This window comes from Montipora foliosa, chromosome 6, assembly GCF_036669935.1.
Source record: "Montipora foliosa isolate CH-2021 chromosome 6, ASM3666993v2, whole genome shotgun sequence".
NCBI classification, from domain to species: Eukaryota; Metazoa; Cnidaria; class Anthozoa; order Scleractinia; family Acroporidae; genus Montipora; species Montipora foliosa.
Window position 1 is genome coordinate 48,817,663 of NC_090874.1, and position 20,000 is coordinate 48,837,662.

The 20,000-nt window shown below is 39.1% G+C and overlaps 1 protein-coding gene across 1 annotated transcript in view; it reads left to right on the top strand.

The window, feature by feature from the left end:
• Positions 1-20,000, top strand: part of LOC138007578 (very low-density lipoprotein receptor-like) — a 48,987-nt gene that overhangs the window by 6,556 nt on the left and 22,431 nt on the right. The window contains exons 3-6 of the mRNA XM_068854578.1: positions 11,523-11,639; positions 15,619-15,744; positions 15,918-16,034; positions 16,967-17,221. Coding sequence (XP_068710679.1) covers positions 11,523-11,639; positions 15,619-15,744; positions 15,918-16,034; positions 16,967-17,221 — 615 coding nt within the window. The remainder of the gene's footprint in view (positions 1-11,522; positions 11,640-15,618; positions 15,745-15,917; positions 16,035-16,966; positions 17,222-20,000) is intronic.

Consider the following 20,000-nt stretch of genomic DNA (forward strand, 5'->3'; position numbering starts at 1 on the left):
TTTTTATTACTAATTTTTTTCTTCACTCAGTATTTGGTGCTATTGTCGGCTGAGGCTGCTTTTTGAGAACTTTTTCTGAATATTTTGCAGTTACGCATCCTGAAAGAAAAACAAAGCCATCCCATGTTAAAATTAGATGCGGGATCCCGCCAATCCCACCTGGGATCCCATGTTCATCCCAGGTGGGATCCCACCTTTTTCTGGCGGGATCCCAGCTGAGATCCCGACCGGGATTATGGAACGTCCCAGGTGGGATCCCACCATTGATCCCGGGTGAAATCCCGCCAATCCCACCTGGGATCCTGGGTGGGATCCCACCAATCCTACCCTGGATCCCAGGTGGGATCCCAAAAATCCCACCTGGGAAACCAGGTGGAATCCCACCTTTAATCCCAGGTGGGATTAAAGAGGCCCTCCCACCTACGATGACAGGCAGGATCAGTACCATCCTCCCAGGATCACATATGCTATTGTTAGTGCTGGCTTGTATGAATTCTGATATGCCAACCAGGATTCTTGCTGCAGTAAGGGTTTCAGGGTTGACCAGGGGATAAAAAAAAACTGGGAAGCCGCGGCCACAGGGCCAGCCTGGCCTGGCCTCGCCGGGGTTGGCCGGGGCCAAAATTGGAAAGGGAAAGTGAAAAAACAAATGGTCTGCCATCAGGGTTTTTGTTATGATTTTTAATAGCAGGGACAATTGAACATATAGCAAGGACTAGGATGGCGGCTCTGCCAAGTCGGGATAGGTGTGGTAGGGGGTCATCCCCCTCCCACTAGGGGGTAAGGGGGGCCTCCCCCAGAAAATTTTTGAATTTGTGAGGCCTAATGGGTACCTTTGGGTAAAATACTGGTCGATTTTCCGCTTCATTTCCTTCGCGCTATGGCTGACCGTAACCGACTAACATGCACAGTGTCTCATTTTTGAAGAAATTTACTTCTGGCAGCCGTATTAGAGCCCGCCATAGCAATTTGCTTAAACTCCCTAATGACGAAAGCAGGGCGCGCCGATCAATGTGTTTTCTGTTACTTGATAACATCTTGTCATGAACTCCAAATCAGCTACACGTACATGTACGCAAATTGTGGTACAACTAACAATACCCAGTAACAGAGAAATAAAGCACGATTTGGTTTAAGAAAATATTAAATAATAAAATACAAATATCGGTTGACTATTCTCTTCATATTGAAAGAATCCTTGTACAACCTGCGCGTAAAATAGCCGGGACAAAAATAAAAATAGCAGAGTAAAGGTCCCGGCGTCCCGGCTTTAACAAAAACCCTGCTGCCATGACTGGCCAGGGTCAAAACTGGTAAGTCAAGCCTTGCCAAGACTTTTCACGCAATTCCCGTCCTGTCGCACGGCATATATTCAGTGAACAGCTGTGATTCTTCCTAGTGTTGGACTACATTCACTGGTCAGTTTTCTGAAGTAATAAGGTCCTTTAATCAACATACAAACAAGTAGCACAGTTTCACATTCAGCTTCAATGGGTATTAATTTATGTACAGATCATTACATTTCAGAAACTGCAAAAACTAAAAAGGTTATAATATCCTGCTCCTGTAAAATAATATTCCAGCAAATCAGAGATGTGCTAGAAACTACAAAAAATCCATTACAGTCAAGCTATTAACAGTAACAGTTACTACCATAGCTCACAGGCAAAAAAATAAAATACAGAGGTCAATGCAGTACCTAAATTCATGATGTTTTAAAATAAAATACGAAAAAAGCTTTTAAACATGATAAACCACAGAACTAAAACAAGTCTGCAAGGAGAGATCCTTAAATACATCATTATTCAAACCATAACTGGTTGAGGACACAGAATTGACTGCTATGCATTTTTGTCTGCTGTAAAGGACCTTTCCCTGCTGTCCCATCAAAGATTTTTTCAGGAACTGTCTCTTTATACTCTTTCATGGCAACTTAAAAAAATACAGTATATACAGTATTATTATACTTCAAAGATGCATGTACTGATTCCGCTAAATCATGTGCACTGATCATTTCTATTACAACTAAAGTGTATGAAGAGTAAACTCATAAATTTGGATCTCTTTACTTACAGACGTCAATAATACCTTTCTCAGGCATTTTCTGCATTGATTACAATAGTTAAAGTGACAGCATTTAGCATGTTTACGAGAAGGAATCATTTGTCAATCGTATACATATAACTTGCAGTATGAGCACTTGTTTTCCAAACCATTTGCTTCACCATTTGCTCTAAAACTTCATTATTCTTCATTAAAGGTTTATCAATTTTTTTACAGGGTTATAGCATTTAAACCAAATTGAGGTGTGAAAAATGTGAATGCTATATACCGGTAAACCAATCCTCATTTTAAAGACAATAAGGCATCAAATCAAATGTTATTCGCTTAAAGTTAACTCTTACCTTTTTACTTGAGTTGTTGTAAGCATTTCTTTGCCTGGATCAGGATTTAAAGAGTAAAACTAACCAAAAAATCGTCACCATGCACAAACGTGTGATCGTTGATACACGAACGTTTGAATAAAACCGCCCAAAATCTGTAGGAGCTGGACTGGTTACCACTGACTGCTGACCAAAACGAAAAGGGCTCACTAGTTTCCAGTCCGGTCTCTCACGTGTTATTCAAGATGGCGGAGGATGACAATCTTTCCACGGATTCATTATAAATGGGCAAGATTTGAAAGATAATGGAGTTCATTGAAAGGATTATTAGTACTGACTTGGAGTGTGTAATTTTCAAGAGTAATGCATCATGTTCCTTTTGGAATAAGGCCGATTATGAGAGCATCAAACAAGGTAATCCGTTGATGATATTTGTCACATTATCTATAGAACATCAGAATAAAAGATCTCTTTTTTTATTTCTCCGTGTACAGAGTGATTTTATGTTCAAAGTTTGGGGCCTTTAAAGGACATTGTTTAAGCAAAGTACATATATTACGAGTGGTGAATTAACTCGAAAAATATCGCATTCACATTGGCATGCTTTGAATAAGACCAGACCTTGTTGTATATACATGTATTGAAGGTTGAAGTGAAAGCTCATTTTTTCAAGGCACCAGATGAAATCAAATCCTAAAAGGGCACTTAAACTTGGATTATTGTCTCACTGGCACATTCAGTACTATTGCACAACATTTTCACAAATTTCAACTCGCTCAAGTGACCCTCAAGTTGAATCATTGAGTGGAATTCTTAAAGATTCCCATAAAATCTTAAGTCCACATTGCCCTTTTAGCTTTTACTTCCCAAAAATTAGGCCTGGAAATCCAGAAAAGCCTGGCTTAAAAATCTTGGAAGGCTGGGAAGGCCAGGCATTTTGGCTGAACAGTGTGACTACAGCTGTACTTTAGCGTGATAGAATGAGAAGGACTTAAATCATTTACATAGCTCTTTTATCAGAGACCCTGTACATCTAAGAATAATTGTGCAAGGTTTAGTCTCAGGTGTCAAATTTAGGAACAGTCAATATAATAATTTTTTATTCATGTTCAAGTGTGAGATATAAAATAATGTTTACTTTGCTACATTAAAGATAATTGGCCGTTAAACCATAACATCATCATATTTTGCAAGACATCATCAAGGCCATTTAAAGATTGTTACTTCAAAGACAGTTCAACTGAGCCCACAGAGTTTGGTTAAGGTCACTGGTCACTGAGTAATTACAGACAATGTTACACTAAATTGCAGTCAATGTCTGTAATCTTGAAGACTTTAGAAACACTTTATGGCCTAGAAATTCAAAAAAGCCAGGTCAAGGCTGGCTTGAATCTTAAGGCCTGGCTTTTTTGACCAGGGTTGCAGTGAAAGCTCTGCCTTGGAAGTAACAAGGCCAGGAAGGCCAAGCTTTGGTGGCCAAGGTTGCCGAGAAAGCTTGGCTCTGGCCATGCTTGCCGGGCTTTACCAGGCCGCATTTTCCCGGTAAGCTTGGCTAAAAACCTGGAAAGCCTGGCCTGGCCTGCCTTTGCAAGGCTAGCCGGGTTTTTGGCCGGGCTCCTGATGCAAGGGTAGGTGGGATATATGAATCTCGCCAAAGATCCCAGCTGAGAAGATGATCATCCCAGGTGGGATATTAGGATCCCGGGTGGGATCCATAAATCCCATCCGGGATCCCAGGTGGGATGGCCTAATCCCGTGTTTTAGGCGGGATCCCGGGTGGGATTTATTTCTTATCCCGGGTGGGAATGGTGGGATCCCACCAGGAATGGTGGGATCCCGCCATTCCCACCCGGGATCCCAGGTGGGATTGGTGGGATCCCGCCGGGATCCCGCCTGACTTTTTACATGGTATAAGGGCAAATTACTCATATTGATTATCATGAATTCCACATGTACTCGCAAGTCATGCCGTGGAAGTGAAAATAAATGTGCGTCACCTAACCTTTAATTTGAAAATTGCTATGAACCTCAGACACGTAGCATTTACAGAGAATCGAAGGGATCCTTTGCCAATCATATAATTTGCAACAACCACTCTTTTGATGTAAACCTTATTACTAGTAAGTAATCTCGTTAAAGGTTCACCTATTTTTTACAGGATTAGAGCAGGTAAGCCGAATTATAATCCTTGCCTGTACATGTCAAATTATTTTGGGACTTGAAGTTTGAAAAGTTCGAATATCGGCTAACTCAATGTTGTACGCAATTAAAATCTTTTCGAAATAAAACGTTTTGTTCCAGTATTACCATATCATTTTAAATGTGAATGCTTCATTGCCATGCAAATTAAACACACAAAGAATCTTAACCCCGAGAGATTTGAATTGGTTGAGTTAGCCGATTTAGTCTATCGTCATTTTTAAGCTAAGGACAATAAGTCATCAACTCAAATATTATCTGCTTATAATTAGCGCCTACCTTTGTACTTGGATTGCTGTATGCATTTCCTCGTTTTGAATCAGTATTTAAAGGGCAAAACAATCATGAATCATAAGATTTATGCTCGTTGATTCAAACTTAGAATAAAACCGCCGAACTGTAAGAGGAGCCGTCGTTGGTGACTGCTGACCAAAAGGGAAATGGCTCACTAGTTTCCAGTCTTATCTCTCGCGTTTTATCGAAGATGGCGGAGGATTACAACCCTCCGATTCATCGCACTGTGTTAAAGAAAAAGTGAGCAAAAATCATAGCAGACTCATCGAATTAACCCTTAAAGGAATGTGAAAAGATACTGATCGAGCTGATTCGTCACTAGAGTCTCTAGATGTGGCCCTGAATTCTGTATTTTAGCCCTGGTATTTTTTTAAAGGATTACGCGCTGACACGAATTATTTGATATTTCGAGAGTATATTGTTTCATATTGCTTCTGGCCCGGCCTGCAGCTATTACGAGTTCATCAAACAAGGTAATCTGTTACTGATATTTCCGACAATCAATGGATTGCATCAGAATAAACGTTTTCTTTTTAATTGATTCGTGTACAGCGTGATTATTTTTATGTTCAAAGTTTGGTTCCTTAACGATGCTTGAGGGTACATGTACGTAATACCTCATAGGATCTTTGGGGATTTTATACACTTCACTCCTAAAAAGGTCCTTATAAGATCCTTATCCTTGAAGGATCAAGATCACTCTAAAGATCCTTTTTAGATCCTTGAAAGATCCTATGAGGATCTTTCAAGGATCCTAACGGAGATCCTTTCAAGATCACTTTAAGGTTCCTTTTAAGATCCGTGAAGGATCCTCATAGGATCTTTCAAGGATCCTAATAAAGTTCCTTTCAAGATTACTATAAGGATCCTTTTAAGATCCTTGAAGGATCCTCATAGGATCTTTCAAGGATCGTAACAAAGATCCTTTCAAGATCACTTTAAGGATCCTTTTAGGATCCTTGAAGGATCCTCATAGGATCTTTAAGGATCCTGATAAAGATCTTTTCAAGATACCTCTGAAGATTCTTTTAGGATCCTTAAAGGATCCTCATACAATCCTTGAGGATCTTTCGAGGATCCTTTTAAGGTTTCTTTCAAGATCACTATAAGGATCCTTCAAAGATCCTCAAAAGATCCTAGTATGATCTTTAAGGATCCTGTCAAAGATTTTATTAAGATCCTTTCAAGGATCCTTTTAAGATCCTTGTAAGATCCTCAGTCACTCTTTGAGGATCTTCAAGGATCCTTTTGAGGATCTTTCCAAGATTTTGTGTGTGGATCTTGGTAAGATCTTTGCAAGATCCTGATAATTTCCTCAAGGATCTTGATGAAGTATCCCAAGAGTCCTCAATGTTAGAAAATCTTTGAAGATCCTTTAAAGATCCTTCAAGGATCCTGTGAAGATCTTCATCTTTAAAGATCTTTGTCAGGTCTTTGAAGATCTTTGAAGATCTTTAAAGATCCTTTAAGGATTTTCACCAGGGACCAACCTACAAGGAATCTCCATTTCCTCCGCACAGCTGTTTGCAGTGACGTCTTCGGCCAGTCACTTCCACGCAAATCTTTCCGCCTCGTGTGATAAAATACCACAAAATTTGCCAGTACTCGCGAGGTAAATGGCCAACTGTTTCGTTGTCCGTGACCACCTTCTCGGCAAATTTGTCGACTGCATTATCAAGCTCCTGTTCTGCATGAATTTTTTGGCCTATTGCGGGTTTCCAAACATCTTTATAGACGTGGTCAACGTGGTCATGATACCCAGTTCCTGGCCCAGACTCCTCTCCACGTTTAAAGCTTGGCTACTAAGCACTCGTTCGTATTTCAACTTACATGGTGAGACCTGGGTGAAACCTTGATTGTTTGTCCTTGTTGGTTTATAACTTTATAGCAATAGAACGTTACTGGAACTTCAAACTTTATTGTACTACATTTTTTTCCAAAATGTGCGCTTCTAAATTCGGGGTGCGGCTTATCTACGGATGCAGCTTGTACATGGACGTTTACGGTACATTTTTTATTCCTTCGGATTTTTCAACTGGTCTCACATTTCATGTGTGAAACATACTTTTCAAGTTCAATCCGGTAACTAAACAACCAAATGAAACCTTCGCTGTCTCTCATCGCTGTCGACGGCTACAAATACGTCAGGACAAAATTATGGCTCTGAAATTATCGACTTTGCTAACATTTACAAACTCGTAACTACATGGATAACGATGAAACTATTTCATAACCTGGTTATCGAAGGTTCGAAATTTGCGGGATTTGTACTGAACGGGAATAACATGAGTATAAACAAATGATCTCAATCAAGTGACTGCACAAATACCGTATTTACCTGTGTATAATACGCACCCCAATTTTGGACTGCATTTTGAAAAAAAATAGTTCAAGCAAAAAGCAAAACTAGTGTGAAAAAAATCCATTTCGACAACAAATAATTATTCATTTACCGACGGACATACCTGTCAAATTAATTTTTTCTCATGACCAAAGTGCTCCAAATGTGACCTCTCATGCGAAAACGTATACTAATGACTTTCCGTCTATGACCGGAATTCCGTGTGGAAGCCATGTGACACCCGCGAGGTTTTAATTTTAAGCTGTTCTTGCGGCTTGGCTCACTCTTGCAACCGACCTGGTCAGCCATGTTAAAATAACTGCCCACTCGTTTGCTAGAAAAGTCCACTCGGTTGAACCAGGTGTGCAACCTTGTGATAGATATTGCATATCACTCGTTTGGAGAAGCATACACTCGTTCAAACTGTAAACAAAAAACGAATCATTCTTTCAAAGAACTCAAGATAATTATGCGTCATACGGTGTTTCTTGTCTGATAACTCATCTATCGATTGATTGATTTCTTATCGAATTTTATGCTTGTTATCTTAAGTTTATTCATTTATTTTGTTACGCTTCAAAAAGTTTTTTAGCTATAAATGTTGTCATGATCGCTTAGGGTTAAAGTAAGCATGCCTGATGCTAGTTCAAGTCCTTTTGTTCGTAGTGCTCTTTTAATCTGCGGAAAATATGTAAAAAACATATCCTTGCAGATCAGAAGGTTTTGGTAAAGAAAGCTGCATTGCGATCTTTCCTTTTCGCCAAAGACTTTAATTTTCATAACAGCTAGGATATTAGCAAAAAACACAAGGTCAAGTACTGCACGTGTCAGTTCCACAGAATTGTTTATAATCGACAACACAACTTCCTCTGAAAACTGCTGGCAACATGGACCACCTTCAACATCATGAGAGCACCCGCATCCATCTCGTAAAAACCTTTTTACATTGGTGTATCTCGGCATGCTTGGCAGACAAGTCTCCTTTGATTTTCAAATGGGTACCTGTGTTGGACTCTCTCTTTCACTGGCATTCTGGGAGGCCAGAGCTTCCTTCAAAACAGCAATATCTGATTGGACTTCCTCTAAAGTGACCATTAGCCTGTCGGGCCTATCACACTTCATTTCTTTCCTTGATCCAGACTTCTTTGGCTGTGTTTGACCACCCGGCTCAGCCTGATCACTGTCAACTTCCAAGGAATTCAGTCTGGCATTTTTGTGATAGGTTGCTCCAAGCTTACCTTTCTGCTCATACTCTTCGGATACGACCACATTGATTTGTTCCATTCCATTTGTTTCTGCTTTCTGGAGAAACGGCTGCAGTTAGTTTCGGACAGCTTCATCCTGAAGACCGGTTTCAATAGCATGCAAAAACAAGGGGTGAACCAGCGTTGGCTCGTATTTAACAGTACCACCCTCAGCTTGTGATACAAAGAGGACCTGTTGTCGTAGATCAAGGGCTCTAATTAAGAAGTCTTGGGGAGTTTCCTTCGGTGATTGGCACATTGTTGTAAGTTCTTGATAAAAGTTCAGTGCCTGACTTCTGCTTGTAATGAGCTCGTAACATCTGTCTTAGTTTTGCCAAAGTAAGCTCTTTCATGCTTTCTAAATATGATCTTAACTTTAAACTGGGGCTGATAGCACGAATAACTGCATCAATTATTTCACATTCTTTGTATCCTTTATCCACCCCTGCATCTATTTGCCGAATTAAACTGACAAAGGACAATCGGTCCTTTTGTTCGTCTCCTCCAATAACACCAATAAGCTTAAAATCTCTCCTAAGGGCAGTTTAAACATGTACAAGTGACACTACGTTACCTTCTTTTGGTTTTGAAACTGTCGTGGCTGGTGTAGATGGTTTTGTGTCTTCGAGCTTCACCGAAGCCTGCTCCATTTTCTCCTTGTACGACTCCATCATTTCCTGGAACTGTTTACACAATGCTTCGTACTCCAATTTCATTTTTTTTGGCTTCTTTGTTTGGATCGATTTCTTCGAGTGGCGGCGGCAGCATCCCAGCAATAAAATTCTGAAGTTCCGTAAGATATTCAACCTTGTTTTCTGTTTTTCCAAGCTCATCCTCGACTTTAGAACGGACAACTTTCGACATGGCAAGCTTACTCTTTCCTTTGTATTCCTTCGATTCCAGACCAACATGCTCCGCTAACTGCTCCATTTCTGAGATTGGGAGCTTACAAATTCCTCCCTCAACGTGGAGTTGCAATTCTTCGAGTTCTGAATCAGTCATCTTTCTTCCAGTAAGGTCTCACTTGGCTCCACTTGTGTCCTGTTGCTTTTATTAGAGGATGTGTAGACCACAACAATTTACCGCCATTCCTTCGGTCGACATCTCAACCCATGTTCTCGAGAATGGATTTCAAACAAAACAACCGTCCGTCATGGCGGGGTCGCTAAAATGTTGTCCGCTTTAAATAGCGTATTGTCCTTTATTGTGCTGGAACCAGTCAATAATTCGACCGACTACAAACACCTACAGTCTTGCAACATATCAGCCGACTGTAAGAGTACAGTACGAAAAAGCATCTCTCGCACAAGGTCAGACTCTCGTGTATCACATGATTTTGTTACATAACGTGACACATTACATAATGCCACACATGACAGCCCAAATGATGACATCAAATTGCACATGTGGCCTTAAAGGCAGAAATAAAAAAGACCCTTGGATGGTTTTCCGTTGTTTTAAAAGCTAAATTCAAGGGTCAGCAGGTGACTATTAATGGGAAAAATTTGGTCGCCAGATCATAAATTTTGGTTGCCAACTTATTTGATGTATGACTTACATAAGAACGTGACTTTAAATGTTACTTTGCATGCAAGGAAAGTCATAATTATTACATAACAAAAAAACAGCATGAGAAAGACCTCTAAAGCCATTGTTGTTTTTTGGCTTTGTGTTTAGTTTGGTGATGGTGTTCTTATGGTTATTGGAAATGGAGTGAAGCACGGAACGTTTAAGTCCGTGTTTTCCATAGCAAGGCCAACATGGGTCCTTTATCCTTGCTTTTCACCTCTTCAAAATGTAGTTCTTTATTAACCTCGCGGCCATGGGCCGAGTGCGGTTCCTTGCTCTGCACGGCAGTGAGCTGAACCAAATTTCCACTCGGCCGTTTAGTCAGTGGGACTTCCAGTCTCGCAATTTATGATGTTAATGTACTTAAAATTAGAAGCCTGCATCCTTTGGGCACTCGCTTGGGTGCCTTTAGCACCAAACCAATTTTCTCCACTTTCCTTATGACGTGCTCCCCAAAAATATTTTGAGAAGGCTGATAACTGGCAAGAACACATGGTGTTGAAGTGCTTCCACAACCCAAAGTATCGTAAGAACATTTTTTGCTATTAATTAACAGTGTATGAAACTGATTTTCTTGTAGCATTTAGACATTGTTTTAGTGGGAAAGGAAAAGTGAGTCGTGTTCTAGCTTCCGTTTCCGAATGATTTCATCATATAAAGATTCTAATACAGAAGTTGTCTGCTGTATATCCTGGGTTATGACACAAAACGGGATTTGCCAGCTGGCGACCATTTCTGAAAATCTAGTCACCAGCACTCAATTTATGGTCGCATTGGTGACCAGTGAGTCGCAATTTTGAGCCCTGTAAATTGAAAATGTAGAAATATCAAGGCTTTGCTTTGCAACAATAAAGTCTTAATTAGAGGAGGGAAAAAATGAAGACATTATAAATATGTTTTCATTAGATAAGAGTGAAAATAAAATTTTTAACTTGCTCAGCAATGGGGTTTTGATTGGTTCAGAGTGCACAATGAAAAGTTTTAACGTGCTCAACAACAAGGTTTTGATTGGTTCAAAGCGCAGAGTGGAATGTTTTAACTTTCGTACTGCAGACACGATGCAGTGCCCTCCTCAGAGCTGTATATTATCTTTAGCTCATTTTAGCTTATAATGTACCTCATTGTAGACCATTTAAGGTCATTGTAGGTTGTTCCTTGTTTTAGTATCTATAGATATTAATTGCTTAGAAACTCATTCAAGTATAAAAGTAAGGATTTCTGTTGAAACTAAAAGGAAAATCTTATAAGCCAAGTTTGCCCTTTTAGGCCAATTTATGTTGGCATGGAGCTTAAAGTTGTTTTCTCGATTGAAAAATCTAGTGCTTATTTAACCCAGCAATTCTGAGTCTTGATGTTTTTTGAAGGGAACATATTAATTTGGACTTAATTTTTAAAAAAATTTAGTTTCATCATTAGTTATTTATTTTGAATGCACTATAATTGAACAATGAGATGGCTAACAGTGGCCTACCTTTCATTATGTAAACACAGCTTTTCGTGCTTGTCGTCATGACCGCTTCAGTTGCACCAATGGACGCTGTGTCTGGAAGTCCTTTGTATGTGACTTTGATGATGACTGTGGTGATGGATCTGATGAAAGGAATTGTGGTAAGTTATGATGATAGTCTGGTGATCTTTCATAGAAACTATACAAATTAAAACACTGTATGTGCAATTAGTACCTCTGTGAGGAGTGTAAGGTTGAAAGAGACCAAGGTCATAAAATTGTTTGAAATTTGAATGTATCCTAAGCAGTGACTACCTATTAACTAAAGACAATTCGTTCACCCTTTTGTCCCAGTTCCAAGTGAATGTACAAGTGAATGTACATGTAAATGGAAAGCCTTTCTTTCCTTAGGAAAATAATAAAATGAAACTTATAATTATTTTTATTATCATTATAAGTTAGTTACAGCATCATCATAAACATTTGCTCTTTGGCTTCCTCTGGCAATGTGACTGCACAATAAATGGGGAAAACACAAGTTAGCATGTTGATCCAGTTTCAAGTCTATTTCAAAACTTTTAAGGAAGTTTAAAACAAAGTCGTAGAAAGATAGCCAATCTTTTTTGTTAATTGCCTTTTTAAAGGTTATTACAGTATGTATGTATGCTTAGTATGTAGGATTGTTTACAAGTGACTACATGAACTACCTGTTTGAATAATATTGGATGACACAATCTGTCCAGGCAGAACCATTTATTAATATGTTTTACATTATGTATTAGGCATATGCATTAAATTTTTACAGTGTACATGTATGTATTTTGTTCATTTTTTCTTGTATATTTTTGTAAAGTATTGTGTTACCTTCTTTTGTTATCATACTTCCCAAGCTATTCAAATTACTCTTGTGTATTTAAAAATAATTTTGCAAATGATTTACTTCTGAAGATATATATTGAGACGTGAAACATTAAGTCATTAAAAGTTTATTTCAGTTATGCACTTATTTACCCTCATGTTTGTCACCGCAGTTTGCATTCTATTTATAGCTTTATATAATGCATTGTTTCATGGTGACACAACAGGACTACACAGTCTTTGGCAGTAAAAAGGTCTACAGGTATTGGGTGCACTCTTGTGCAGGGAGGAAGGGTGGCAGCAACACACCCTGTGAGTGACTGTATGGGGATGGTAGCAACATCCCTGTGATGCAACTTAGGGTGGCAGCGACACACCCTTAGCAATGAAGGTGGTGGTAGCGACACACCTGGCAGTGCGACAAATGAGGGTGGCAGCAACACACCCTGCGACATGAGCCTATTAAGTGTGGTGCAAAGCGCAGCGGACATGGTGATGGTGGGTAAGGGGTCCCACCCAACCTGCTACTTGCGATGCAAAGTGGCAGGTGTGCACCCAAAATACATCATAAATACTTCCAACGTTGACTGAAAGTTAAGCACAAATAGCTATGAATGGCCTTGGTTTGGATTCCAAATCCCTTGTCCAGAAAGGCGGGCTGTGGCTGGCAAATGAGGTACCCTCTGGAGAACTGAAGGAGGGATGCCAATGAAAAGAGTGAATCAGTCACTAAACCATCATTCTTACTTCTGTCTGAATGAGCCAAGGTGGTAAACTGGCCTCTTTGGCAGTGGTTGCTGCTCCACTCCTAAAACTGTGGGAAGCATTTTGCTCTGTCGGAACATCAAGGCACCTGAGGAGAACACAAAGGATAGCTGTAACCTTAGCCCTGGTAAGGTACTGGCCTGAATTGAAGACTTAAAGTGGAGAGGGACCGGTGACTTGGTAAATCTTGAGATACTTGTGGATAGCTTGTACAGCACAGACTTCGCAGTGGGAAGGAGCAAGCAAGACAGAGCAGCCCTGGCAGGATGGGCCTGTTTTGGATGACTTAAAGTGTTGGCTGATGCACTCATTGGGGGTGAAGGGCACATCATTAGAGGAGAGATCCACCAAGGGACTTGGTCACAGAGATGAATTTGGTGGAGCAAAGGAAAATATAGAAGGCTAATGAGGCATTAAAATTGCGATCTAAGATGAAACATAAGTCTCAGCAATATTCCGCAGCTGTTTTCAAGGAAATGATCTGGCCTTGGTTGTTCAAAAGGTGGATAATGCTACCCACCGGATAAATCACTAAACAGCGGATAAACGCTAGCGAAAGCAATTGAGTTATCCAGTGGATAGTGATTTATTCAGTGGATAGCGCTATCCGCCCTTCGAACAACTGGGGCCTGATGATCACCAGACTAACTACAACTGCACTTGTTATATACCTAGACTTTCGCTCAACAAAACGAGCACTTTGATTGGTTAATTCTTGGTCACATGGCCCTGATCAAATTCAAATGTATCCCGACCGGGATACAATTCCTCAGTTTGTTGCCCGATCCGGATGTTTTGCTGCAATTGTTGCAGGAAAATTGTAAATATACAACAAAGCACTTAATGTCTGGTCCCTCAGGAAACTAGTTAGTTGTGTTTTCCCCCGAGTCCTGATGTTTCCCTGGACTTTGTCTTGGGAAACATGAGGACTCTCGTCAAAACAAAACTAACTTTTTCCCTCGGGACCATACATTAAATGTATATTATCTTGCCACAACGGTATCGCCCCCTCGTTCAAGTGTTAATGAAGCCTTGTCTCAAACGAGGTCGTCATTTCTATATATGGAATGGAATCCCAGTCTTTACTGAAACAACAGAACCAGAGGGTGCTTACCATTTAGCCAAATAAACCCGGATGAAATGATCATTGCATAAAGGTAAGCGATTTTCAGAATTTAATGACCAACCGGATGAGAGTGGCGCTTTACATATACTACACAGAATTCCATCCCGCGTATTTTACTCTATCTTGTGAGAAAAGGCCTGGAAACGGAAGGATTCTCGCAAATGGTAAGAGCATTTCGCGAATTCTGTTCCGAACGGAAAAAAAGGATTACCTCTGTAGGTTGTCCACAATTTCCGAAAAGATTTTCAAGAAAATTGCCTTTCCATTTGACCTCAAATTGAAATTTCCAGATTTTTTGGCTAAATGGTAAGCACCCAGATACTCTTGGAAAACAGAGGCGAAAACGGGTAAGTTGCCGTGAAAAGAAACCAAAATTTGTGTAACTCAGGCTAGTTTACAAAGTCCAGAGATGCTTGGGACCTCAGATCTCACTATAGAAAAGAACTTTTTTTTTTTTTCGGCAAACTCTACTCGTTGCGTAGGAAATCCACTCGTCCAAGATACAAGAGTACTCGTGGACGGGCGGACGAGCAGACGTTTTTACCCTGCCTTGTGAGAACTTGTATTTCCAAATGGAATATGTTAGTATGGAAGGTTTGAAGAATTGAATGAGTAATAAAGTCCCCTTAATCTAAGCCCTGAGCTTGTTATCCGAAGAATTATTTTTCTTGAGACTTTTGACGCACAGGTGCTTTCAGTAAAACAACGATTCGCAAAATGCAATACCCATTATGCCGGCAGAGATTGTCACCTGTTACCTGTCACCTGTAGAAAAGACTTGGACCTGATTGTTCAAAGGCCGGATAACTTTATTGACCTGATTGTTCAAAGGCCGGATAACTTTATTGAATGGATAAGTCACTGTCCAACAGTTTCAAACTGTGCAAAGAAATGTGTATTTAAACACATACCCCTGAATATGCACACTCCAAGCACATCTAAGTAAAGGGGTTGACGAGTAAAATCGCCTGGCTTTAGTCAGAGTAAAATACTAAACCTGGCCGGTTCGAAGGGTTAACAATCTTTCTTTAACTACCTAGTTTAATTATCATTGTTGTCTCCTCTCAAAAATGCTTTGAAACTATTAATTTAATGTTACAATGTAAATGTGTGATTGAAATCGTGGGGAAATCAAATTTGGTTGAAGTTGCGAGGGTTGGAGTTATCAAGAGTCTACTGTATGTATCAGCATACATGTATTAATTGCCAAGAAGAAAAGACCATGACATTATTGCATGTTGCGTATGTCTGACTGACTGACCCCACTCAATAAATTTACTTAAATATTTTTGTGCATGGTAACTTAAGGGCGATTTAATTTAATAAAAAACCATTGACTTTTCAACCTTTATGGATTAAATATCCCATATGATTTATGTTGTCCTTTGCAGATCGGAACATGACATGTGCTGACAAAAACTTTACCTGTGCAAATGGGAAATGTATTTATGACCACTGGAAGTGTGATGGAGAAGATGACTGTGGAGATAACTCAGATGAAGATAGTTGTAATATAGGTAATTTTTTTTTTGTAATAACAAAGGACAGGTTCAAGGAAAAAAAGCATTTCTCCCTTATTATATTGTTCAGATGGTTTTTTATGACAACAGTAGTTTCTAGGATTTTTAACATGGATTTCCCAGAATAAAAAATAATTGCGGTTACCATAGTACATTCTTTTCATCTACAGCAACCTGCTCATCCAGTGAGTTTACTTGCACTAATAACAATTGTGTTCCTCGGTTGCACATTTGTGATGGAGACGATGATTGCGGGGATAGATCAGATGAAGATTCAGAGCTATGCGGTGAGAATCACACTCTTCATTGATTATAACATGATTATTTCTTTTAAGTTGCTTTGTTCTGGGCCAAGGGCAATGAAAACTTTTACTTTTAAGTTAACATGATATCTGGTAATGTTGGTGGCCTTTCAAAGTGATTCCATTGTGTTTACATTAAACTTTATTAATCGACAACACAGAGCTTTCAATAGAAGCCGGCTACCGCTAGAGCTCTGGTGGCTGTGGGTCATAAAGTCACCGTCTGCTTGGTCTACAACTACTCCAAAGGCAAACATCTTGGAATGTTTACAGCCTCACCACTCCATAGTGCAAAACATGTTAAAAATGAACCCTCACTTGTCTTGAGGATTTGTGTATAAAGCATACGTGTTTTTCATCTTGCATGTGTTAGCAATTGATCACAATCAAAAAACACTTTCTGCCATTTGCAGTGGTATCATAAGTAAGAGTTTAAATCTCTTTCGCATTGGCTGTTTGATAAAGATGGTGGCCAAGCATGGCTACACTGTCATTATGTGGCATGTTCACTCTTGGTAAGCTTATACAGAGGTGTAAAGCATTATGGCCAGCACATGCATTTCAATGGCCCTTTTCATGGTTAGTTTTTCTCATTTGCATAAATTTACAATGTAATCTAACGTGGGTGCAAGGCAATTTCAGGTTAAAACTACAAAATAGCCCAAAACTGCCTCACATGCTGGATTACATTGTAATGCTAATGAGAAAAACCAACCATGAAAAGGGCTATTCTGACCATCTGCCTGTACTTGTCTTACTCACAAATCACTGTAACATCGATGTGACAGAGTTAATGTGATTTAAGCATAAATAAAGGCAAGAGCATAATTATGCTACAATGTAAAGCCCCTTTCTTTTTGAAACAAATGTGTGTCATGGTCATAGAGAGTTATGTCTCTTTTCCTGTTTTGTGACAGCTTCTAAGACATGCAGCAGCAACCAATTCACCTGCAGTAACCGAAAGTGTATTCCAAGCCGTTGGAGATGTGATGGAGATCCAGATTGTTCTGACAGTTCTGATGAGGAAGGTTGTGCCATGACTGTTAAGCCTCGCACACCCCCAGTTTGTGGTCAGCAGATGTTCCGTTGCACAGATGGAAATTGTATCAAAAGTCTCTGGCATTGTGACAAGGAAGAAGATTGTGCTGATGGCTCTGATGAGGAAGGATGTCGTAAGTATATTTCTGTATCGTTAACAAATCGAAAGTGGTTCAGTGTTGTCTGTACTCTTATCTAGAACAATATTCGTCATCACTGTTGTCAAAATATTGTGGACTCATTCGCCTGCGCCTCGTGAGTCCACAACAAATTTTGACCGTATCATTGTTGATAAGAGTACGGACAACGCTGAACCACTTTCAATTTGTTTTTTACCACAATATTCAACGCCAAATAAAGTTTATTTCAGAGTGTGATAAAAATATGACACAAAGAAAGAACAAGCATTGTCTTTAACTTTCTCACGATATGATTGGTTTATTTCCCAAAATGGGCATTACATTGTGTGGTAAATTGACGTCAGCATGACACGTGCAGCGTTGTCTAGACTCTTATCGACAACGGCAAATTAGCCAATCAGATTGTGAGATTACAAGCAATTGTGGTAAAATACAATTTTGCTTAAAGTGGTACTATGACGAAAATCTCATCTTTCCTATCTAAGCCATTTTGAAACATAAACAAGTAGTCTGCGTGAGAAGAAAAGTGCTGTTTACTTTTTTCAAATATCTCTTTTCCAGAGATATTCGAGTGTTTAAAACTTAAATATCTCCGGAACTAATGAAGATATTAGCAAACGGTAAATGGCGTTTTTGTTCTTTCATGGAATTCTATGTGATACACTCAAAAAATCAAGGGGTAAAAAGTTGATCATAGTACCACTTTAATATAATCCTTTTCTTTTGCAAGCAGGAGTTAGATCGAAACCCACAACTCCATTATTTTTGGTTCATGAGATGAGTAGCACAATCACCATATCCAATTGGGGGTGGGCAACTCTGGAGCATTCCCTGATTTATTACTCGGAATACCTGAAAGGTATCTGAGTTATAAATAATCTCAGTTGACTTTGTTCAGTGCAGTAAAGTGGACAATAGAATTACAAGGAGGTGGTGTCATCGGCTAAAAGAAATGCACTTGACCCATTAAATCAATATATTTCACCTCCCTTTATAATGAAGTTGCTTTATGCAAAAACAACAACTGAAAACAGCAATGGTGTTGAGTGTCGTTGGAGAGAATTTCTGTGCGCGCGAGGCGTCAAACATCCTCAATTCGTTGTACATAATTAGATGAAAATCCGGATTTATAACATGCAGTGGAGCAACCAAAGCGGTGGGAGCTGTGTTGGGGTTTCAGTGTAAAACATTTAATGTTGTTTGCCGCTTAAGAAACTAAGTCCATGTTCTGAGTGATATAGTACCGCTCAAAATTAAGTTACCACCCTCTCGCAAGACAAGACGGTTCAAAAAACTGTAAGTGTCTGCATGAACGTAAACTTTTCCGAAGATTAACATGTTCATGAAGAAGCGCGCACTGCAAAACTGAGCACCTACAGTGTAATGGAAAAATTAATGCGGTTGGCAGCAGTGTATTATTGTGAAACTCTTGCATTCCAAATGCGTAGTGACATTCAAACCACAACTCTGCCCGTGAAATCTACATGTACATACTTTGATTCAAAGTTGATGTTAAGGAGAAAATTTCAGTAAACTTGCGTTGCAGAATGTAAACTCTGTTTATCGATCGATTTTCTTCAGTAAAATAATAAGCTTTAATCCATCGAACTGCCATAAAAAATTGTCTTTCAAACTCAAGGTCATCGGGCTCCAATTGAAGAGAATGCAACAACAAGACTGCATGCACATTTCAGCTGCAAAACAGCGTTAGCTTATGTTAATTTATCTTAATGTATAACATGAATTTTTGAGAGTAAGTGGTTTAAAAAATTTTATGACATAAGTTTTGTGAAAATAACTCAAAATGCATTCTCTTGTTATTGTTTATACAGTTCATCCACCCCGTACTTTGACACTATTAAATTTGTTGGCTACTTTTCTCGCTTTTTTCTTTCTTGGTGGAATTGGATATCTTGGAAAGCCATGGGCAGAAGAAACACAAAACAATCACGCGCAATAAATCCTTCAAACTAAAGAGTCACAATTGGCATATTTTGCCTACAAAACAGAATAATCGATCTGTTGGCATTTCAATTACGCGGTATAAAGTCCGATAATGCAATGTCGCAAATGCGTTGTCGTAATTGACAAACTTTTGTGAAGGAAAAAAAGACTGGATGTAAAGTGCAGTATTAATTATTTTAGGATAAAAATTATGTAGTAGTTTAACCTTTGTTCAAGTGTTGAGTTGAATTAGAAAGCGATAGAAATACACCATTACCTGTAAATAAGTTTTAGGTGTCAGCAATGTTTAATAGAATTATTCTTGATCTTTGTACTCCAGAATTTTTGTCCTGCATTTTTGCTCATTAGAATGCAATTTTTTTAGTACGCAATATTTTAGTAACCATGATAGCATCTAAGAAAATTTAATAGTACTTACTGGGTATGCTTATGTCCATGGCTACCCTTGAAAATGAAATTTGATCATAAACGTATTTCAAATTGAAAGCTTGCATTATCAATGGTCACTTAAGGTAATTCCCATAAAAATGACGTACTATCCAGATTTTTTTCAAACTTGGCACAATATTTGATATTCATACACACCGGACATTAACTTTTAAAAGATGCAATAAAAAGATGAGGTCACCATGAGGTCACCATGCACTGTATGCCCTTTATTCTACGTGTTTTTAACCGAATTTCGCGAGAAGCTTTCGAAACTAGTTCATCCGGAAAAATTGTATGTAGCGAAAGCTACTGAATGTTACTGAAAACTTGAACCTGCTTGTTTGTCCGGTCCATAATAATTAAGAATTCAATGTGATTT